The sequence below is a fragment of the Artemia sp. Qi Xiang Cuo genome, chromosome 19 (assembly GCF_049724085.1).
Source record: "Artemia sp. Qi Xiang Cuo chromosome 19, ASM4972408v1, whole genome shotgun sequence".
NCBI lineage: Eukaryota > Metazoa > Arthropoda > Branchiopoda > Anostraca > Artemiidae > Artemia > Artemia sp. Qi Xiang Cuo.
The window spans coordinates 61,577,011-61,602,362 of NC_142812.1; the positions used below are offsets into that span (position 1 = coordinate 61,577,011).

General features: G+C 35.9%; 1 protein-coding gene across 1 annotated transcript in view; it reads left to right on the forward strand.

The window, feature by feature from the left end:
* IntS4 (integrator complex subunit 4) overlaps window positions 1-25,352 on the forward strand; it is a 101,720-nt gene that overhangs the window by 24,766 nt on the left and 51,602 nt on the right. Inside the window, exons 4-7 of the mRNA XM_089104772.1 lie at window positions 4,773-4,925; window positions 9,927-10,085; window positions 18,643-18,782; window positions 21,779-21,971. Of these exons, the coding sequence (XP_088960898.1) occupies window positions 4,773-4,925; window positions 9,927-10,085; window positions 18,643-18,782; window positions 21,779-21,971 (645 nt within the window). The remainder of the gene's footprint in view (window positions 1-4,772; window positions 4,926-9,926; window positions 10,086-18,642; window positions 18,783-21,778; window positions 21,972-25,352) is intronic.

Consider the following 25,352-nt stretch of genomic DNA (forward strand, 5'->3'; position numbering starts at 1 on the left):
CTTCTAGGTCATCGATCACACTTAAGAATTTAAATTTGTCAAAAAACAGAATTGCTACCCTGGTCGTGGGCCAGGCTACGTTCTCATCGCACCTTCGGTCCCATGCCACCGTCAAGTATCTAAATAATATCTGTACCGTTTTTTCTAGTGGTCGTTGCTTCGGTTGCACTAAAGCTCACGTTAAGGTTCCTCCTTCTTTTTATCCACCCCCAGGAAGAAAATTGCACCAATCTGTAAAAGATATAATTTGTAAGAGTCACTCCTCCCCCTTTGGCTGTCCTTTTTAGTACACTGCACCCAAGCAAAAATCTCGCACCGAAGTTTGTCAAACATAGCTCAACAATTAACAAACCACTTTCTATTTCCTACTCCGCCTCCTCTTTTAACCAGCTCATGTCCCAAAGTCTTGAACAAGAAAAATCCTCGTTCCAATTTTATACCTGGCCTCTTAGAAACGTCAGTACCCATCCCTCCTTCTCCTACCTCACATCTTATCTTCCCATATCCCCCTTTCTTCCCTATCAAAAGTCCTCCCAGTTTGCCTCCTTCTTACCCTATCTCCACGAAACCCCACCGCCAACCCTTTCGTTTTATCCCTCGGGCCCACCCTGTCAACGCGACTCAGGTCTGAGACCTTTTGAATTTAATAATGCTCTTGTAATAAATCCTAATTTGTCTTACTTCCCGCCAACTGGAAACAAGTCGCACCTTCATCATCATCCTTCGTCTGTATCCTTGCCCGTTCCCCCACCTCCAAATCCCCAAGGTAGGTAAATCCTTCACTTACCCTTCTTCTCCACAGCATCCTAATATAAATTTAAAACTCCACCCAGGAAATTCTCAAACTCATCAAGTCTCACTGTCGAGATTCCCCAATAGGTTTGTATTTCCTAAACTTTTAGTTGCTAATGCGGAAAGTCTTAATTTTGAAAAGCTTACCGAACTCGAGGTGCTTTCATAATCAAATCTAATAGATATTATAGCTATCACTGAAGTACAGTCTCATGACCCACGGTCCCTGCGCCTGACAAATGATTTAGAGTTTATTAAACTCCGTCCTTTAGACCACCCACTCGGAAAAAAAGGTGGCGGTGTTTTGTTCTTTACTAAGAGCAACCTTTACCCGAAACTTATTCGAGTTCCTAGTTTATCTGAGTCTGATGAAATCCTCTGGCTAAGTATTAGACCAAAAGTTCTCCCTCGTCCATTTAATATTATTGCAATAGCTGTTTTCTATTACTCCCCAAATCAAAATATCGAGTCAAAACATAAATTCATCCAGCAATTGCAGACAAGTGCTGATTTTGTTATTTCTAAGTACTCCAATGCTGGTCTTTTTTTAGTTGGCGATGCCAACGACCTTAAAATGGATTATTTTTGCTCCTCACTTAAAGTTAAGCAATTTGTTAAAATACCGACGACTCGGGGAAATACCTCTCTTGATGTTATTTTAACTAATATGTATAATTTTTACAGCCCTCTCTCAGCTTTGCCTCCATTAGGTGGGTGTTATCATCTTTCGATTATTTTATTCCTCTCCTAAAATTTTAAGTACTCTTTCTCAATAACTTATGGCACTTATTGCCCTCTTTAAAATTCTGGTCTTCTTTCTTTTGGTATGTGGCTGAATACTGAAGATTGGTCCGATGTTTATAGTTAAAAAAAATCTTGATGAGAAAGTGGCTATGTTCCACAAAGAGCTAATTGATAAATATCAAATTTGTTTCCCTGAAAAAAAAAAATTTTAAAGTGCTCCAGTGATAAACCCTTTATTAACCAAACTATAAAAACAACCATAAAAACACATGTATGTGTTATTAATAAAAATATTCTACTCTACTCTGAAGCCAATAAACTAAGAAAATCAATTAAAAGAGAAATTCGTAAATTGGCACGATCGTACTACAAGGTAGAAGGTAAAAACAAGGTAGAAGAATTGTTTACTAATAAATAAAAAAATTGGTATTCTGAGGTTAAAAAGCTGTGTGGCAGGAGGCTTAAAGAGCTTAACTTCAATCTACTCGAGTCCCCTAAGTTACTGCCAATAATCTAAATAAATTCCTTGCTTCCATTGTCCATAACCTTCCAGCGTTGTCTGACCAATTACCAACCGGAGCCCCTTACTCTTCTTTACCCACTGTTTCCCCGTCTGAGATAGAAAAACAAATTGAAAAACTAAGAAAAACAAGTGTTTGTCCTTTGGGTATCCTGTTTCCTCTTATTAGTGCCTTTGATGATTTCCTTTCTAAGCCCTTGTCCTCCCTGTTTGACGAGATTACCGAGTCTGGGCGAATTCCAACAATTTGGAAACAGGGTTTTTATAACCCCTTTGAAAAAGAAAAACGGAAATCCTGGTTTTGAAGGCGTTCGTCCTATTACTCTTACTCCTATTTTCTCGAAACTATATGAAGTATTCCTTGCAGACTGGCTAAAGGAAAAAATCCTACCTCTTACTGACTTGAAGCAATTCGGGAACCTATAATCCACCTCTACTTCCTTTACCTCGTTTCTCTTATTGACCACATCCAGAAAATCCTCGAAAAGCCTAATTCCTGGCTAAATTTAATTTCCAATGATCTTCAGAAAGCATTTGACCTTGTTAACCATAATATTTTAATTGAGAAACTTGTCAGCGAGTTCAATATTGATCCCTTACTGTTGAAATTGGTTGCCTCCTTCTTAACAAATAGATCGAAGGCTGTCAAATACCAGAATCATTATTCAAATCCTCTCCCTGTCCACAACGGCATACCCCAAGGTACTCTCCTAGGTCCCCTCCTTTTTTCAGTCATGATCAAAATTGGAGACGAGGCCTTGGACTTAGACATGACAGTAAACCCCTCCAAGTCCATGATAATGCCGATTTGTTTCCTCAAATTCTCGCCCTGTTTTCTTAATCCTATCTCTCCTGAAATTTCTGTGTCCTCATATAAACTACTTGGCGTCACAATTTCTTCAAATTTAAAGTGGGATATCTACGTTAAAGACATCATCAATAGAGCTAATATGTCTATCGCCCTCCTTAAGCTCCTAAATTTATTTAGCGTCCCTCCTTCCTACTCCTTAAGGATTTACACGTCTTTTGTTCGCCCGCATCTAGAATACGCTTGTCCAGTTTGGTATACTCTCTGCTCCTAAAAAAAGCTAGTCTGGAAACCCTGGAGCGAAGAAGGGTTTCGTTGTGCCTCTGTTTTGCAAAAAAATGCAATAACAATACCCTCGTACGGCAAGTATTTTCCCCAAACGTCACTCCCCATCCAGATTACGACCGCCTTGAGCTGTTTCTGAGCCCATCCCTGTTTTATCCCCCATTTGCTGCGTTACTTCCAGATACGAAAGAACTTTTGTCCCCTTCATTACAGAAAAAATGAATAAAATGTCCCACTAGTTTCTTCTTCTTTTTTTTTATTAGCTGAGGGTGCCGCCCAGGTTCTTTCACTCATTTGCTTGTCCATTCTCTCTTTTTTGTTGCGTATTTATTTATTTTTGTCCCCCCCCCCCTCTTTCTTGACCAGTTTTTATCTTTTCAACTCTTTTGTTGACTTCGTGTAGTTGAATTATTGGCACTTTTTAGTGCCCCTTTTAATTTATATGTATTTATGTCTCGTTCTTGTTTGCATTTATTCGCTTATTTTGCCGCCCCCCCTCTTTATATCTCTTTTAATTCTTTTTCTGATTTGTATTTGTGTAAGTTTAGTTTGACAGGTTTTATCGTTTTAACTTTTTTAATTGACTTTTTACAGTGTAATTATTGACTTTTAAATGGTTGTTCATTATGATTTTTCTTTTTTGTTGTTTCTTTTTTCATTTTTGACAATTTTTGTTCAACCATTAATATTGTCGACTCCGAAGTCTAAATTCGGCCCTTTGTGGGCTTGTGATAGAGATTTTTTTGAAATAAATATCTTTTCTTTTTCTTGCAGGCTTCAGCTTGGTGATATAGAGTCTTACTTTAATCAGGTGAAAACTTTTGTTGACTCTAATCAGCTATACAGGGTTGTGAACATATTTTTAAATTTTGGGAAAGGTTAGCGGCCCCTGAGGCTCGTACTCTGGCCCGAGGACCCGTTTGGTCAGATACTCTATTCTGTGATAAACGTAAAATCTTTCAAAAGTGATTCAAGTGCTTCAAGAAAAATAAAGATAAATATAAAATCTTTTTAATCCATGATCTTTAGCATTGAATCTTTGTGCCATAAGTGTTAAAAAGCTTCGATTTTGGTTCAAAGCTATAGAATTTCTAAAAAGTAATTGTAAATGTGTGTTTGGTTTTTAGAGATAAGTAAGCACAAGACATGAACTATTTTAATATAGGTAGGAATGCAGACTAAAGATTAGTACCGAAGTCAAGATTTGTATACGAAAAAATTTGTTTTTTTAATGACAAATTTATAGGGCCGGGTCACTGGTGTAGCATAAATCCATCTTACGGTGGACCTGTGAAGGCGCAGCGTTTCATAAAGCAATTCCTCAACTAATCAATACTGAAGTTCTTATTAGAGGTAACTAGAGGTAGAGGAAAATTTCTTCCAATGCCTACTTTGAGATAGAGATCAATTCCTGAAAATTTTACTGGGCTTGGGAAACATTTTCCCATGTCAGCTAAAGGCCATCTTCTCGTAAATTTGTTACGTTGATTTATTTAATACCGTTATTTTATGAGCCTTAATTTTTTCTAATTTTACCTGCTTTTCAACCTCAACTTTTTTACTTTACCTACTTTTACCCATGTTGAATGTATTTGTTTATGTTTTTTTTGTTTTGTTTTTTAGGTACAAAAAATATTTGACAAACTGATTGGCATATGTGAAAATAGTAAGCTGAAACACTTATGGATACCTAGTTTAACAACGATATGCAGTATAGTAGAAATGAAGGTGCTGGATGTTACTTATTCTCAGATGACTATTTCCATTTCCAAAAGAGTGAGTCACACCTTTTATTTAGGTTTTAGCAGTATATTGCCATAGTTCTACTATATCGAGCGAGACACTAGCAAGCTTGGCAATTTTCAAATTTAAGGGTTTCCCCAAACTATGCAAATTTGAACTCTTATATTACCCGGATTGTAAAGGGTAGTGGTCTCGTGTTCTTTGGGAAAGTATCTTTAGATGTCGGTACCTTTCTACTGACTTTTTAAGTGAATCTAAACTTTTTTGCATTTGGTCATTTCGTCTAGTAGAAGTACCACAGAGGTGGTCAATTTCAGACAATCAATGAATCAGAAGTAAATAAATCAAAAAATGTTTCTGCCTAAACTTATATTTACCTCTCTATGGTCTACCACACGTTGGAAAGGTTGACCAATAGAAAATATTCATAAAAGGGATTTCATAAAATATTCATAAAACTGATCGTCCTTTTTGGCCAACCAAAACGCAGGTCGTTCCCGAATGAGGCGGGAGGATGTCGTAAGGAAAGATTTGGGGGAAATGGGAATCTTGGGAGGGTGTCTGAATCTTGAAAGAGGAAGACTTTGAATAGCTTGGAATGGAGAAGGAGTAAGTCTAGCTGTTTTGGCCTCAGGTGGCTTAGTGCTGCAGTGAGTTGTTATTAGTAGTCGTAGTAGGTGAAAATAAAGGGGGCCTCTTTTCATAGGTTCATATGTGGACCTACAGTAAAAATGGTGGGACCTGTGTTCATAACTCTCTGATGTAGACCTCTTGTGAAAATGGGGAGTATCTGTGAAAGCCCTTGTGAGGACATACTATATGAAACGATTTGCAAAACGAGTATGACTATCCTGAAAGCATAGCAGAAACAAAAGTGATAAGATGCTCCTTATTCTTAGATGACTAAAAGACTGATCATCTTCTAAAAGACTATTTCTAAAAGACTTGGTCATCTTCTAAAAGACTACTTCTAAAAGACTTAGTCATCTTCTTCTCACATTTTAGAATACTAATGTATAGTTCCGCTATAGTCACTCTTGTTGGTACTGAAGCTAAAATTTAAAAATGATTCTATCTTAATTTTAATATCAGGCTGATTGACAACTTGATTGTTAAAACCTATATTCCTTCTTAAGCATTATTAAACATTGTATTTATATCTTGTATTTATTTTGTATTTATATTGCATATATATATATATATATATATATATATATATATATATATATATATATATATATATATATATATATATATATATATATATATATATATATATATATATATATATATATATATATATATATATATATATATATATATATATATATATATATATATATATATATATATATATATATATATATATATATATATATATATATATATATATATATATATATACGTATATTTATATCTGAACAGATGTAGCTAATAGAGAGAGAAATTGCGTCTTAATTCTTCGTGTTTTTCTAATTTAAGAAGTGCCTTCAGATATGTGTCAATTTCGTTTAAACCTATTATGTGTTACATAAGCCTTCTTCAGGCGAAGAAAGCCATGTGCAATGGAACTGAATAACAAATCAGCATCCATAAAGTTTTCCGGCCCCTCTCTGTCAAGGCATGTATTGACTGGTCTACGGCCAACACCACCTGAAAAAGCATATGAAAACGGTGCTAAAGAGAAGTATACTCTTGCAAGAAGAAGGCTTGTCCAAGAAGAAGGAGAAGAATCCCTGAATGAATTAATGATCCTCAATAATACTTAAAAACACGAAACACATTTTCCTGTTTTCCAAATCTCTTTTGCAACGTATTTTTTGTAACACAACGTCTGCAGGTTTTAACACAAATCGCTTGCACGGTGTGTGTGTGCAGAATTTAGCCTTTAGCCATCTTTAATCCACCCTATCATTCTGGCACCCAGGGCTATACTCAAATATAAAGACCATCATTTTTATTATATAAAAAGATTTTGTTGTATTATATTATTTGACTAGTATCGCAGTATCGTCTTTTTTTTCTTTTTTTCAGTAGCATAATTTTATTTACAAACAAATTTACAAAAATAAGTGCCAAAGAAATTTTTTGTTCGTTAGGCCAACTCCAACTTCAACACTTATTTCTATATAAATAAACAAAAACAAAACAATATTTCCCGCCAACGGGGTAACAACACAACATCAATACTGATTCTTATATCATACACGGCACTACTAAAATTAACTTTATGCAGGAACTCTCGGGCTGTGTTCCCGTCATAAGACGGATGCAAAAACTTCAGCCTTAGCAGCGTTTAGTTGGGGTATTGGTGAATCCTTTTACAATCTAACACAATCTAACTAAATTACAACGTAACTAAAAACAACAAATGCCGAAGACTTTAAGGAGATCCATGTGATGATAAAGTTCTGGTCAGAGGGCTATGGGAGTTTTCATGCTTTGTTTAGAGACCTTGTTCATGGGACGTGCCACATCTGATGAACTGCTTGAAAGATTAAAGATTGGTATCTCTAACACATCTCTAAATTGGAAAAGCTTCTGATGCTGAGAAGTGATGGCCCAACGTGAACAGAAGTATCGCGTCGCTTCTAACACAAAGAGATGCGATATGAGAGGAAAGTTGACCCCTTTGATATTGGTATTTACAATTTACATATAATCCAAAACGCTTTTCTTAAGGGGCTAGAAGTTCATGGCCAGAGGATTGCTGACTTGGTAATCTGCATCAGTTGCTTCTTCAGTGGATGGCCGTCTAAAGTAGAAGATATATAAAATTCAAGCAAAATTGGGCTTGTCTAGGCACAGATTTCTACCGTACGTTTGACTTCTGTGGTTGATTGTTGCTGATGCTACCATGCGTATTCTCCAACTGTTCAGTGCACTGATAAAATACTTTTTGAAGTACGTCCCGTCCAATGTAAGAACCATGACGAAGATGAGTGGCTACAAAGAAATATCAGATATGCTGAAAGATCCGCAGACAAGATCTTATCTGCTGTTCGTCGTCTTATTTGCCAAAATCTTCACAAGTTTCACTGGTGTATTTCAGACTAAAAACCATTCACCCATCCGATGCTTAACAAGATTCGTCACCCTGTTCTTGTTTTGACAGGCAGACTTATGAAGCCAGAACTTCTACTCGAGATGAAAAGAAAGAACGCGATTGACGGGAGTGGTCTCGATAGAAGGAACTCTCACCTGCCTTTTGAAAGTGTCGAAGTTAGTGTTGGATTAGATGACGCTTTAAAAAATTGGAGCTAAGTAGACGCGATGACTAGGTCACAGGTGACAGGCGCTTATGTCGATGTGTAAAAGTATATTCTGAAGAAAGCGCCCTTTGATTCAGGATCCGTTTTAAAATATTTTATTTACATCTCACTAGAGCTAAAAAGTTATAAAGAATTTTAAGGGATATTGCGGTGATTGCCACATCTGTGCCCTTTGAATCTCCTGTTGGCAGGCTTCGCGATGAGTGGAGGCTTTTAAAGTTAAAAAACGATCCTATTCCTACTAATAAAAGTGCTCCAGTCGATCATCTCTGGAACGACTTTTGTGTCATGAAAATGACATCTGATGAGACAAAATGTCCAACTATCGCCAAGGTGTTGCCTCAATCTCTCACATGACAACACGGAAGTTGAAAGACGGGTTTCAATGTCGGCAAAAGGGCTTACCAAAAACAAACTTGCATCTAAGAACGCCTGAATGATTGTTCGCGGCAGAATGAAAATGCTAAAAACTGACCTTAATTACTCTTCACAACAAAGGAGCTCCTTCAACTTATTTGCAGTGCCGGTGCGAGCAACAAGCTTATCTAGAGACGGAAAAGTTAAGAAGGCAAAAGAGGAGTATGAGAAACAGTTAGCAGAAGAGAAGAGACTTAAGAAGGGGGAAGAAGAGAAGATGCTAGCCGGTGAAAAAGTTAAACTACAAAAGCTTGATTAGAAAAAGAATGATAATAATGATAAACGTGAAGTTGTTGAGAAGCTAGTTCAAGAGGGTAATGGGAGACTCACGAAAGCCATTAAGAATAAAGACTTCTCTAAAATAGGTCTAACTCAAATTATGCTGTATCAAAACAAATTGAAGGAGAGTAAGCAAAGGCCTTGGAAGGACCCAGGACAGGATAAAGCCCCAATCCATGTATACGATGTCAAAAAAGTAAAGTTGTGGTTTTCACAAACATTACTAACGATCGTTTTTCGTAACATTAATCGAAGTTGGTCTATTTTGATGTGTTTTTTGTAATTTTGCAAGTAAGTGAAGAAAAACAAAAACTGGGCGGGGCACTATACTGAAACTTAGATAATTTCGGAGACCACACTGCCTTACCATGACGATAAAATAAAAGTTCAAAATAGGGACAAAGTCCTTTTTATATACGGTGTATAGAAATTCACAAAAATACCAGATATTTCGGTCACATATACAGTGACCGTCATCAGTAGTAAAACTCTGATGACGTTCACTGTATATGTGACTGAAATATCTGGTATTTTTTGTGAATTTCTATACACTGTCTATTAAAAAGGATTTAATCCCTATTTTGAACTTTTACTTTATTATACTGAAACTGAAAGCAAAAAAAAGGAAACTTTTGTAAAGTTTGGGTTAAGGATCTTTCTGGTTAATGTCTTCTAACTTATTGAGCTTAGTCGTTTCTTTTGTAAAAAGCGCCTTATCGAGTCACTTTTTCTCAGTTTTATGACCGTGGAAGTAAGAAAGATTAGATTTTTTACAATTTTTGCTTATGGCAGCCCTGTACGCCCCATTTCTGATCACATCTACAGTTTTTTTTCTGAAGTATTCTAGTGACTTTGCTATGAAAAACGTAAGGTAGGTTAAAACCGCCAATCGCATGCACAAAACACTTCTCAAATTCATCTCTGCCCTTTAAACGCCAGTTTTAATTAATGCTGGGCTAGGCCAGTGTTTCTGTGTTTGTTTTTATTTTGTAACTTGATTTTTTTCGAATTTATTCTTGACTAGGCCATCTTGTATCAATAAAATGATTCTATATACATTTTTTAGCTAATAAAGGACACTGATCATCAGGTTAAAGAAGTGGCTCTGAGATTGCTGACATTGCTACTAAGATTAGAAGACCATCGCAGCGAAATGATTGAAGTTATAAGTTGTTACACTCAACATGTGGACCCAAGGGTCAGGGCTGCCTCCTTTGAGTCACTAGTAAGTAGTCCAAAAATAGTGCCATAACGGGGAAAAAAGCCATCAACATGGTGATTTCAGATTTAGGCTTCATCATTACCCCATCCAGTATGAATGAGTTATTCGACTGGGATACTAAAATTTGGTATCAGTGATGTATCAGATTAGTGGCATTTCAAGAAAGAAGAACAGAGGTGCCTCCCCACCTCCCGTGTCGGGAGTGGAGCTTGAAAGTTTTACCGGAATTCGCCGTATTTAATCGAATCTGGTAGATTCTTGAACAAACGTCCTGGCTTTCGGGTGTATGCAAAAGAATTTTGACTAGTGAGACTTCTCGATCGGTCAAAATTTACCGGGGAAATTGCCCCCCCCCCCCCCTGAGCCTTATGGAGGGTATGATCATGTGTCAGACCATCCTCCACTATCACTGGTTTAGAGGGTAGGAATGTTGCTTTTTTCTTATGCAAAGCTTAAGAGCCAATAAATACACTACTCTCATTTATACTCTATTGGCTTTACTAATATTATATATTTTATTATTGGTTCATATTATATTTTCTAGTATAGACACCCGCCATGAGTGGTTCTTAGGGTAGATGGGACAAATATATTGCCTTTAAACATACAATCTGAGTACAAGAAATATATTGGTGATATATACAATTTAATCTACAATAAAACATATTATATATTCATATTGCGCTAAATTTTTTTCTGGTGAAAGTGATTTCCCAGGTAGGTGGGGTATACATATATAGTCTTAAAGAAGCTGGTCTAAGGGTAAGACATCATGGTCTAAGGTTTTGAAAGGGTAAGACATGAAGTTCGTCTATTTTCTATAGATTTGAGAGTATGTTTTTTCAATTCAGTGTGTTTTGATTGCATAAAGCAAGAATACTGGTAATGCAAGCTGTTATTTATATTTAGTTTAATTTTGAAAGTATCAAAGATACTTCCCTGCTCTGAGGGTCTGAATCATTTGCGTAACTAGTAGCTAGGGTGATGATTTGTGGGGCTAGGAGACTAAGTCTCCCTAGAAAAATCTGGTTGGTTAGTGCTATTTAAGTATCGCTATGTAGAGCACATGACCACATATTCTACCAGGAATTGGTTTAAGGAGGAAGGATAAATTAACTAAAAAACAAAAAGGATAATGATCCTCTAGATACGTTGTTGGCGGATAGGGCGTAGAATCGTTGTTTCAGTTGTTGTTTTTGTTATAGTCACAGATGGCAAGCCTGTCGTCTAACCTTGCGACAATTTTTTAAACACAAATAATGAATTAATACATAATTGATTAATACTAAACGCAAAGAGGAATATAGTAATAAAAGAAAACAACGCATTTCGTAAAAAACGTAACAAATTATTACTAAAGCCACAAAGAGATCTTCATGTTTGCTCGAATGGGCAAGGAAAAAAAGACGCCCCCCGCCCTCCTCTTCTCTACAAACTTACACAAAGCTCGAATTACGTCTAAATCCTTAATGAATATAATTACGACTATAGCTCTTACTTGTCCACCTTTTTCGCAGATGTCCTGTTCACATGCTTCTAGGAATCCAATCTTCATCTCCCAACGTAAAATGGATTGTATCTAGACACTTAAAATGTCCAACTAGAACACTTCCTCACAAACTTAACCAATAACTGACGATCTATTTTGGTAGATGTTGTGATTCAGGGACATTTCTCCTTTCCATCTTCAGTAGAGTTTGGCTCCCAACGGTGTAACTGCGACACTAGGGCTTATTTACCTAAGTTTTGTTAATATTTCACAACCTTTTTCGGTAGATATCTTCCCCAAGCCCCCTCACCTGTTGAGACCGAATTATGTCAGGATAATTAAAAGACCAAACTAAAGATGTTACTCTTGCCTCCTGCCAAGTTTGGCTAATATCTGGCAACCGGTTTTGGTAGACGTTCCAATGAAAGGAATTATCCTCTTTCACTCTCATTACAAGAGTCAGATCAGGTATGGGCTCCCGAAAAGTACAACTAGGCTACTTATTATTACTTTGCACAGGAACATAACTCGTATAGCCTCTTCTATTGGATTTTCTAATGTTAAAAATTTGAGGGGGCTCCTTCTTTCCATCCTAAGATTCTATATTTTACTTCCCTTCAAGTTCCGATGTTCCATCCCCTTCCATTAAATGTATAAATGGCAAGATGCCAGATAAATCCTTTATCTTCCTCGACTGATGAATTGAATTGTAGCTTGACTTGCTTTGGTTGAACATTTAAAGAGGCAACACGATTAATAGTTCTACTCTATTAATTTAACATGAAACGTAAATATCATAGTAGGATTGACACATTAAAATAGTTCACATCTATCAACTTGCCTGTACGCACTATCATAAGTTGATAGTAAGTTGGTAGCTTACCATCTTACCTTCTTTTAAAATGAGAATTTGAGCTGAATCACTAAATGAACTAAATGAGCTGAATCGCTGAATGAACTAAATGAGCTGAATCACTGAATGAACTAAATGAGCTGAATCACTGAATGAACTAAATGAGCTGAATCACTGAATGAACTAAATGAGCTGAATCACTGAATGAACTAAATGAGCTGAATCACTGAATGAACTAAATGAGCTGAATCACTGAATAAACTAAATGAGCTGAATTGCGTGCTTGTCAAGAAAAATGATTAAAAGTTAAGCATATGGAAGAGAAAAAATAGAGTGTCGGCTGAAGATATTTTTACTTTTTTTGTCTATTTTGCACAGAAATTGAAGATGTTTTATCCTAAAAAAATACTTCGGCTTTCAGGACCCGAGGTATACCAATTCTGCTAGCATTAAAGGCGGCACCTTCCTAAATACAGTTCTTATATGTAGCGGTCTTTTTAGGTATTTTCGAGAACCACATTACCTTTCCATGACGTACAAATAACAGTTCAATTACAATAAACAATTAGCAATTAAAAATAACAATTTACCTTTATTTTTAAAGGTCTTTTTCTTAAACACTCCTGAGAACATTAGACTTTAAGTCTTAAACTGTTTTTATTTTCTTTATTTTTCAAGTTTTACTGAGTATGTAATCCTTAGATAAATGCAAATTAAAAACCCCGCTCCTGACATTTTTTTATCCCTTCATAATAGAATAAAACAGATGCTACGAAAAAATAAAGAATGCATTTGGACTGTGTTGTTACTAAATACAATTCTAAGGTCTTTAATAAAATGCGTCTAAACCACCTTAATTATTTTAATTTTTTTATTATTAAATAAATAAAACTAAAAATAAACATTGAAATCTATTACGAGGGAGAAAAGTTTTAATTGAGACAGAGAACTGAATACAGCAATGTTTATGTTCCTGCTCTTTACTAATCAATAAAAAATGTTTTCACAAAACTATCAAGTTAATGACCCACAGTGAAAATTCCGATGATAAAGCTGGAATTTTCTGATATCATAACTGAAAACGTTTATCGTCTGAAAGAGGGAGTCGGGAGTAAAAAAGAACCAGAATAATCAACTAAAACTTGCAAGAAAGAACAAAAATATTTGTTATTCTATTTGTTTTTTCTTTTATTGGTAATGATTTTCGGGGGTGAAAAAATATTCCGGCTTCATGGTTTAGAGCATGATGTAGGCTCAAGACTTTTCCTCATCTTGGCTATTAAGGTCAGTCCCAAAGAGTATGGGTAACATAAAAGAGAAGTAATTGGGGCAAGTGTTGACAAAAAATACTATCAAAGCCATCTAGCGTTTGGTGACACTTGGCCTTTTTTTTTCAGTGTAATAACTTCGTGTAAATATAATTAATTTAATTACTGTAATCGGTAAAATTAGGATGGTCATAAGTGTTTGATCTCAGTTCCTGACAAAAAAAAAACGATTACACAGCTTGAAAAAATGTCAAGTATCGCCAAACGCTAGATGGCATTAATGGTTTCTTGTTGCCACTAGCACAAGTTCCCACTGTTATAAGTTTCCCGTATTCTTTGGTCAGTCCTTTTATTTCCTTTAGTTTAACTTAGCTACTCTACTGCTCAATTCTTTTTTTTACAAGTCCATGTTGCAGAGTATTCCATAAATGCACGATTTCCTCCCAATTTGGTTCCTAATGCCATTTCGTGATTTTGTCTGGATTTCATCTCTACCAATTTTTAGTAACATTGTTAATATCCTTGGATGTTATTGTTAATATCCTTTTCATATTTGAGGAAATATCATGTATTGTTGTTTTTTCGGGTTGAATTTAGTTTCAATCCTTTTTGTTTTTCTTTATACATACAAAGATAGGTTTCAAGCTAAAATCAAACTTCACCAATGAATCAGTGCTTATTTATAGACTATAGGCTAGGAATAAGATATGGACTAGACATAAAAATTGGCCAATTCGAAAACCTGCCTTTTAGACTTACAGTTTTCGGATGGGGGAGGATCGTTTGGAGCAACATCGTTTTGGCGATGTTGATCGTTTGGGTTTGGCATTGAATTCGGACCGCATTACAGCTGTTGCCAGTAGGAACACTTGTAGGGAGAGGAGTGGCTATAAGCCCATTGACCCGTCGTTCCCTACCCCTGCTGAAGTGTTGTCCACCAAACTTTCCTATAATTTATAATTCTCTCTTTTGCCTTTTAGGTCACCAACCTTTTGCCCCTTATCGCTTTTAAGGCCCCTCTCTACACCTCCGGAATGGTGCTCAGCTAATACCTCTGATAGGCCTCAATATGGGAGCGAAGAGTATAACTCGTCAGCCAACCTCCATCGTTTTAAGGCTTCAACCTCCAGTTCAGTAAATTGAAGGCCCTGGGACAAGAGCGTATCCAGGATTTTTGTTTGGGGTGGGGCGTATTATTTGGGGGGGGGGGGCAATGCTTACAGAAAAACAACTTTGCAAAACACATAACAAACTTGTTTATTTGCATTTTTGATAATTTTTTAAGAGCCGGAGGTTTTTTTTTGGGGTGGGGGTCTCAATCCGGTACCCATACCTCCTGGATACGGTCTTGCCCTGGGATGCTCAAAAGATACTTAAGAGTTACTTGGAGCTAAAAGGAAATCATGCACAATATATTTAAAGTTTCAACGATTAGTCTTACTGGATTTATTAGCGAAGAATAAATCGTTTCTAGCGAAGAAATTATGTTCGGGAAAAGGTAGTTCCCTTCTCTAAAGTAGCAGTCGGAAGTGGCATTCCACAGTGAAACAGATTACTGGCAAGTCAGTTAACAGTGAGCTAAAAAAAACAAGCCTGACGGGTCTCTTACGAGTGCTTCAGATGTGAACAAGTTCTTTGCTGGCATTTGTACCACCTACCCCTCAATTACGCAGGCCGAACTGGTTAATCTCTTAATCGATTGTGAAACTGACGAAATGAAACAGTTTACCGAATTTGCTGTTTTTAAAGAACTTAAAAAAACTAAAACCAAACTGTTCTTCCTAACCTGGCGAGTTGCCGGTCAAACTTTTTGGCGAATATGCCTTGTTTTTAGCCAAACCATTGGTATCGATCATCAATCAATGCTTCAGTGAACAAACATTTCCTGATTCTTGGAAGTGAGCCTATGTCCGCGTAATACCCAAAGTTAAAGGACCTAAGACATGTGATCAGTTAAGACCTATTTGGATCACATCGAACTTCGCTGAAGTTGCAGAATCTTTCGTATATCATGAACTTACGCAAATTTCACCGTCCCTAGGTTTTCCAATATATCAACTGAAAACAGCGTACCTCACTTTTATTCGACCCATCCTTGAATATGCGTGTTTCGTCTGGGGCCCGCAAGTTCATCACATAGATTATTTAATAGATGATTTGGAGGGGATCCAGAAACGAGCTGTAAAGGTCATTCTTTGTGACAAATATGTAGATTACAGCTCCGCTCTGAAGTCACTTGAAATACCGAGCCTTCGTGATCGCCGTTTTCAGCTGATGATTCTTTTTGGCCAGTTGTTATTGTCTAGTCCTGTACATCGGACAATATTACCACCTGAAATGCCTGTCCACACAAATACCAGAAGCAAGAGCAAGCTTATGCCAGTCTCGTGCAGCACAAACAGACTCAGTAACTCCTTTGTTCCTTTCTTTACAAGTGCTTTTAATAAAATGTAGTAAGTGTTTTTCATGTTAAAAAAGCGCTTTTAGTGCATTTTTTAATGTGTCTATGACGGCTGTTTTCATTACATTGATTCTGATTTTGATTACTGATTAACAATGTTCGCATCATAACCCCTTTTTCCTAAAAGAGTGACCAATAATAAAAAAAAGGCCTGACTTGCAAATAGGGCTGTTGTGGGATAGCAAGGCTTTACGGTGTAGATTTTTTTTTTAAGTTTAGATGAGCAAAATGTTCAAAATGTATGTTCCTCAAAATCTTGGACTTTTTTTTGCGTTCTACTTCTTGAATTTTTTAGATCGTTTTTCCATTCAGTTCTTTTATTTCTGCATTTTTCAAGTTTATACCTTCATTGAAACGTTGGGTTCCACCCCCACCCTCACGTAAACTCTTATCCACTTGCTTTATTCACTATCCCCCTTTTCAACCTCTTTTCCATATATTAATTATTAATTATATCAATAATTATTTTGCATCAATTTCGTTATAATAATTGTCTCATTTCCATATTCCGGTCATTCATTCAACTGTATTCATTAGCCCTACAGCCAAGCCTTTATCGGATTAATTTTAAAAAAAATGAGTTTTTTTTAACTGGCAGTAAGGAGCAACATCAAAACTTAAAACGAACGGAAATTATTCCGTATATGAAAGGGGCGGTCCTCTCTTCTACGCCTTGCTCTTTACGCTAAAGTTTGACTCTTTGTCACAACTCTACTTTTTAAAAGAATAAAAACTTTAGCGTAAAGAGCGAGGCATTGAGGAGGGGACAGCCCCTTTCATATACGGAATAATTTCTGTTTGTTTTAAGTTTTAATGTCATCCCTTACTTTCAGTTAAAAAAAATTGTTATTTATTTTTATTTAATTTCTGAACATTTTTCGACTAATGCAGTTCGAATTTGGCTCACCGTACATGAAAAATTTATACAAAATTTGCATATTAATACTGGCAGATTTATTCCGGATATGAAGGGTTACCCCCTCCTCAATACCTTGTTCCTTACGCCAAAGCTGTTAAAACTTAAAAAAAAGCTTCCTATTCTAATTAAACGGCTCCTTTGTTTCAATTTTAATAAACAGTCAAACTTTAGCGTAAAGAGTAAGGTATTGAGGAGGGGGCAACCCTTCATATATGGCGCAATTTCTGTTCGTTTTTCAAATAATGCAGGTAAATCTGGCTCACCTTCTAGGAAGTATATCCTACCCCCCTCATGGAAAACCCTTCCGTGGAAATTTCATCAAACGTAAAGTGCAGTCCCCCGTCAAATTCTCTCCAGACAGTTCCATACTTAATGAGTATCCCCCTCCCTGTAAAGATGCTTGCGGACGATTCAGTCTGACAAATTTTCCTTAGTATTCTTTCAATTGAATAAAAGCTTGGTCCCCAATAGGTTTTTCGGTTCCTTCAAAAATACCCCCTTCTGTCGAAATTATTTCCCAAAACAAAACACGAGAAAAATCCCCTGATAATTCCCTCGGAATATCTCCAAATAAAAATTTGGCAAAGAGAATGTAAGACTATTAAAAAGAATTTCGTATAGTAATTCTTTGATCGGAGGACTTTGATGATTGATCGGGTGACTTTGGGAAAAAATGAGCCTTGGAGGGGGTCTAGTTGCCCTCCAATTTTTTGGTGACTTAAAAAGTGTTCTAGAACTATTAATTTACGGTCGAGTGAGCCCTCTCGCGATATTCTAGGACCACTGTCGATACGATCACTCCTAGGAAGAAAAAAAACAACAACAAACACGCATCCATGATCTTTCTTTTGGTAAAAAATACAAAATTCCGCATTTTTACAGATAGGAGTTTGGAACCTCTACAGTAGGGTTCTCTAATACGCTGAATCTGATGATGTGATTTTCATTAAGATTCTATGACATTTAGGGGGTGGTTCCCCCTTTTTTTTAAAATAAGGCAAATATTCTCGTAACTTTTGATGGGTAAGACTAAAGTTAATGCAACTTGTATAATTGAAATCAGCATAAAAATCACAATCTTTTGATGTATCTATTTGTATCAAAACTCTGTTTTTTTAGAGTTTAGGTTACTATTGAGCCGGGTCGCTCCTCACTTTCAGTTCGTTACCACGAACTGGTGGTTCTGGCCTTTCTTGGGCCCAGAGAGAAATATTGGTCACCCCCCCCCCCCTCTTCCTATCTCCCACAAAAATTTTCTGGCCAAATTTGAGCAAAATTGTCATTTATTAACAAAATTAATTTTAATTTATTAATAAATTATTAATTTTTGTTTTAGTTTTTTTTAGTTTATTAATTAGATTATTGAAATTTTTTTGTTTTTATCTGTTTTTATTTTATTTATTAATTATTTTCATTTATTAACTGTGCCCTCTCCTTTATTTTTAATAAAAATGAAGCTTAAACAACTAAAAGATGATGATAACCATTAGATTATTTATTTGGAATTTCGTACCCCTAAAATATCTGTGCCCCCTCTGTTCCTCACCTAACAAATTCATTTTTTTTTCAGCTTCAAGCGCACAGAAGTGGAATGCGACTAGGGATAGAATTGTACGATATAGCTGTGGCGTGTTTGACAGATGAAAATGAAGCAGTAAGGAAGCTTAGCCTTGAAATTCTTAGTGTTTTGGCTCATCTTCATACCGAAAAGTAAGTTTTCTATTCAGTTTTCGAAGGCATTTTCTCGCCGGTCTTTCCGCTGTTTTAATCCAGTAAATTTTTTCCTTCCTTTGTTTATTTTCTGTTTTTTTCTTCTTTTTTTCTGGAATTCCAAATGATGTATATCTCTCCCCTTCTTTCAAAATTATTTTCAGGAATCTTCCACACTGTTGAAGTTCTCGTCTTTCTTCTTTTGTTTCATCTTCTAATGCTAACTTGCTCTTTCCTGTTTTTTTCTTAATTTCCTGCTTGCTGTGTATCGTTAATATCATTATTACTACCTTTTTTTTTTTTTTTTTTTTTTTTTTTTTTTTATGTATTGTGTGGCCAATAACAAGCTACGCTTCTTGGGCCGAATAACAGATTCACATTTGTAATTGTGCATTATTTATGGGCTTTACATTGTCCTTTACTAATGAATAAAATGGTTGAAATGATGATCAATATTCAAAGCCTATAGTGTTTTCCAAAACTGAATTATCTTGCATTAATTATTATTAGCTTCAGCCTAAAAGGGCAAATAAAAACTAATTTCCACATGAAATGCTTATAATGCTTAACACGAGCTAATATTGTAGCCTATTCTGCATTTATAGCAACACAAATTTCAAAAATAAATGCCGCTAGAAGAATTTTTAACTTTTTAGCTCATTTTTCAAAAGTTAGGACCATTCTATCCCGTTTTCAGTTATAGCAAAATGGTTTCAAAGTGTAACAGAGAATAAAGTTTAGAAAATCAACAACCCTTGACTTTTGACCCTCTTTGTATTTTTCAGGTAGGGTTGGGTTATGAAGACGAAGAGTATGAGAAATAAGAACATAATATTTTAGTTCGAATACCACCATCCCTTTTCAATTGATGTAACATGTTTTTTTCTTTTTTGAGAGATGTTGTGGATAACACTTTTAGTCCTATTATTAGACCCTGGTGCATTAGATCCCCCATAGGGGGCCCTGTGGTGTGGGAGAGGGGTCTGTAAAATCCAAAAGTTTTGTATTTTTATCTGGTCCATGCCCATAATTTCATTTTAGTTTTATTTTTGTTGAAGTTCATTTTCTTACCTCTAAAATTATTGCCCGTTGCACTGGTATTTTGTAAACAAATCTGAAAGATAGTATTCCTTTTTTTGCGATTGTCACCTTGTTGGTGTTTGCTAATAATCATTACCAACAACTTTTTGCTAGTGCGGTGTACATAAAACCGTTGATTGATCGTGATATTCAATAGTTTTTTTCATTAAATATGCTAATATTTATTATACAAACATATATATATATATATATATATATATATATATATATATATATATATATATATATATATATATATATATATATATTTATATATATATATTTATACATATATATAAAAATATATGTAATATTTATTATACAAACATATATATATATATATATATATATATATATATATATATATATATATATATATATATATTTATATATATATTTATACATATATATAAAAATATATGTAATATTTATTATACAAATATATATATATATATATATATATATATATATATATATATATATATATATATTTATACATATATATATTAAAATATATGTAATATTTATTATACAAACATATATATATATAAACAATATATATATATATATATATATATATATATATATATATATATTTATATATTTATATATATAAAATATATATATGTATATATTATTAATATATAGTTATATATGTTATATATATATCGATGTATTAAATATGATAAATATCATAATATATGGTTTTGATCATTTAATTTAACTTAAAAGTTCTTGTTAATCAAAACAAGTGTAGAAGTGCAACTGCACCGTAAGCAGAGTAGAAAAAAATTAACAATAATAATAAGAGAAAATACTGTTTATATGACCTACGTATTATGTATAGTATATATATTATATATTATAAATCTATTATATATTATATTTATATATCTATATATTTTGCATAGTCATCTGTATAATGAACAGATTTTTCGTAAGATAATTATGTATAATTATCTGTTATTATAGATACTACTATTAATATTAGCCCTATGAAGTCTGGATACAGCACCAAGCCTCCCAAGGCCAAGCTCCTCCTTCATCCCACTCTAGTCAGGGCTTCCCTGTTTAATCCCTCGCATGTAGTTCCAGCTTCCCTTAACTCTCTTGTGACCTTTTTTCAGCCCGCTTCGGTGACTTATATGATATAATTGATAAATTGAAAGACGATTAAACATTGATTTATTATCTAGACATTAAATATTACTTAAAGAATTACTATTTTTAAGAATTAATTTTCAAAAGTGTTTGAGGCCCCATTATTGAAATGGGTTTCAAAGCAAGCCATTTAAATTGTACTTCTGTTTTTATTTTTTGAGTTCTCCAATTTAAAAAATTGGAAAATTAAAAAAACTTCGCTAAATCCATCTCGTAGATTTTGAAGCCTTTTTAAATTTTTCATTTTCAAAATTCTTCGAAACTTAATAAATTTGATCAAAAAAATTGCTGGTGAACTATATGATATATTTGTTTATATGATAACCACTTGTAAAATATTTTGTAAACATATTGTTTTATATTATTATATACATTTGTTTATTATGTTATATAACTGTCGTTCATAAAATATAAAAATCAATAACTTGCTTGACTGTTAACCTTTAGTTGAACACTTATATCTAATGCTAAATAGTAATATTGGTCGGCTACTAAACCTGACTAAACCTTAGGTAAATAAATGATCGAATATTTAATTGAACCCCTACCAAATCATTTCAATTAAACCTGCATTTTCCTGTTTTGCAATTGGTTCTTTAACAAGATTTATTTAGATATTTAAGATATTTAACATTGATTCTTTAATCTGATTCTTTAACAAGAGCTGAGTTTCTATTTCTTCATTAAAGTGATCACGTAGATTCTGAATGCTTTTCAGAATTAGTTAAATGTGTGTATCGTAATTTCTTTCATAGGCATGTTAAAGTCCCCGAAAGTGATGACACAATTCGTCTTGGTGATGATGCGTTTTCCCGGATTTGTAACGCCCTTACAGATTTGGCTGTGCATGTAAGACAACTGGCAGCTTCCCTTCTTGGAACCATGACATTTGTGTCGCCAAAATTTTTAGAGCAAACACTCGATAAAAAGCTTATGTCAGATATGAGGGTAAGCGATATGAGATATGAGGGTAATCTCACGATTTGCCCCCTTTCTCCATTTTTTATTAATTCAATCATGTATTCTTGAAATTCAATTCTTGGCTGCCCTTTAGATTTCTAGGCAATTATTCTAAGGTTTGTTTCAAATTTGGTTCTGAAGACATAAGTATCTTTGGCTATTCTATAGCAAGGGGTTTAAAGGGCCTATTTTTTAAAATACTAATTTGTAGTGTGCAATTTTCTAATATTTGTTTAATTATGTCAAAACAGTAATAATTCACAAATATGTTTTAAATTTGGTTTCTCCTATATTGTATTAATGATTCCCAGAGCAATTTGAATGTATTTCGCAGTGTGTATATAGACACATTTGATTTTACTAGAAACCGAATTTATTTATTTATTTGAAAGAAGCAAGAAAAAAACATCAGTCTCTTCAGACCATGTTGCAATTACGCTTGAAACACAATATCGGGCATATGCCCGCTCCCCTCCTGCTAGCCCTTCCGGCACTTATTCTGTCCATGGAATTATACACCTGAGAAAATTTGCCTAATTTTTTTTTTTTTTTTTTTTTTTTTTTCAATATTCACGGCGCCAGGTACTTCAAAGTACCTGATATGCCGCTATTCATTTACCTCTTGCAATGTCCTCGACGTTTTAAATGTCCATTAAAACTTTTTTTGAAGGTGTCAAGAGAGGGATTTGCAGGGACAATATCCCCAGGAAGATCGCTCCAGATAGAAGTGCAACGCCGGATGAAGCTGTTCCTCAAGTACTCAGTTTTAGGCATATCCTCCTTTAGATAATTGGACCGAGCTGCGTACCTTCATGTCTGCCTTGTCGGCTGGACAAAAAGGGGCACAATTTGAGAGAGCTCGTCTGAGGGAGGCGAATTCATGTACTTGTAGAAAACAGCCATCGATGCTACATCAAACCTTTCATTTAGAGGCTGGAGCAATTCTTGTGTAGAGGCGCAGACCGCCCTATTTGCCCTATCCTGGATCTTCTGAAGTGGTGCCAACAGCGTTTTCGGAGCACCAGCAAATAGTGGGCATCAATATTCAGCTATGGGTCTGATGCAAGACTTGTAGAGTGGGATGATCGAGCTCGATTGAAGAAGGTTTTTGCACCGAAGAGTAACTTCCAGCTTTCTTGCCCAGGAGGTTCTCACCCGATCAAGGTGGTTGTTCCAAGAGATATCGGTGGAGAAATGAATCCCAAGTAGACAAAGCTCGTCGACTCTCTTTATAGCTTTATTTTTGAAGATGAAACAGGGGTGTTCACGTGGCACCTTTGATCGTGTAATTAGAAGCTCCTTTGTTTTCGATGCATTGAAGTTGATCATCCATGCATCAGACCACTTTTCAATTTTAAAAAGATCCATCTGTAGGGAAAGGGAGGCTTGTGTTGGGTTTTCGTGTATAGGGACGGCTGAGTGTGTCGTGGTATCGTCGGCAAAGTGATGCAGAGGGTTTGCGAGGTTGTCTCCCATGTTGTTTATGTAGATAAGGAACAGCTTAGGTCCCAAGACACTGCCCTGGGGTACCCCTGCTTTCATTGGGTATTCGTAAGAAATAATCCCGTCGAGAGCGCCCCGTAGTGAAAAATTGGAAAGTAAGCTCTCAATCACTTTTAACAGGCATCCACAAACACCATAGCACATAGTTTCTTTAGCAGACCACGGTGCCACACTCTATCAAAATCTATCGCAATGTCAACGGATAGTAGCCTGATGTCGTATCCCGTTGCCAGTAGTTCTATCCACTCCTGATACTGGGCCACTAGGCAGTCTAATGTTGAGCGTTTCCGGCGGAATCCTTATTGGCGATCGCCTAGAAGGTCATTTGATTCCAGGTACTGATGAAGTGTTTTATTGGGGACGCTCTCGTAGACTTTGCCAACAGAGGAGAGAAGGCTAATAGGCCTGTAGGAGCCCATGCTCGTTGGATCGCCTTCTGGCTTTAGAATAGGTATAACATGGGCGGACTTCCATGTTTATGGGAAGGTTCCTGAGCAAAAGCACAGCCGGAAAAGCAATGACAAGGGTCAAGCTAGTTCGGCACTGCAGGACTTGAGGACAACATTTGGTATGTTGTCAGGACCCGTGGCTTTGGTCACATCCAGATGTTGCAGAACGCGAAGGATCTTGGGAGCAGAAAAATTCACGCGTTCCAGGACAGTGTCGGTTCGGTCGGAGAATTTTGGCACTTCTCTACCGTCAATGGTCGAAAGGTTCAATAACTATGTCTCCGGGGATGACAAGCCCCCCTCCCCCCCTCCAACCCCTGTAAGAGTTGTAAGTCATATAAGTTGTCCATTGTTTACCTTACCTTAGCTCCGCCTGTACCTCCAGAGGCACACAGGACATCCGTTAACAGTTTCCAATCATCCCGCAAATGAGCTGCGGCGTAGATGTCCTCTCACTCTGGGATTAAGGATGCATGAAGGGCTCTCCTGTCCTGCGAAGTATGTTTTTGGGCCTTCCTCGTCGGCGCGTGTCGTCTGGTCGCCACTGGAGAAGCATATTCGGTAGTCTCGATCCTGGCATACGGATAACATGGCCAAGATAGCGCCATTTTCGTTTCCTCAATACATCAGCGACATCAGGCTGGTGTGTGTAGTGGTGAATTTCCAAGTTTGTTATCCTGTCCTTCCAATTAATGTTCAGGATACGTCGAAGACAGTTGTTTTTATATGCAGTGAGTCGTTTTTCCTGCTCAGCGGTGAGTTTTAAACATCCCATCGTGTACGTCAAGATCGAAAAGACTTTGCTTCTGAAAAGGCGAAGTTTTAGTTGGAGTTAGTACTTCGCTGATCTCCAGACTGGTCGAAGTCGTTGAAATGCCGAGCTTGCCAGGGCTATTCGGGATCTCAGCTCTTTTTCGGAATCACCACTAAACGAGACGGTGCTACCAAAATATCGGAAGTCGGTGACTTGCTCTATGCTTTCAGTCCCCAATTGGATATTCATCGGTGGTTGACTGTTAGTGGTTGACATCGCTTTGGTATCTGGGGGCGTTGATATGTAACCCAAACTGCTCGGCTCTTTTGACTAACTTGCATAAAAAGTCTTGAAGTTTGCTTTTGTCTTTCTCCATCAATCCAACATCGTCTGCAAAGTCGAGATCTTGGACTAGTCTGTCTGCAATTGTGATCCCATATCCATCAATTTGCCTGAATATGTTGTCCAGTATGAGAATAAAGAGGAATTTGGACAATACGCATCCTTGTTTGACACCTGTCATCACTTTGAAATATCTTGTATTTCCTTCGGAGGTTCTCACGCAGCATTCCGTGTCTTCGTACATTGCTATGATAAGGCAAACCAGCTTTTCAGGAATACCGTAGAAGATCAGGATTCTCCATTGTATTGGGTGGTCTATTG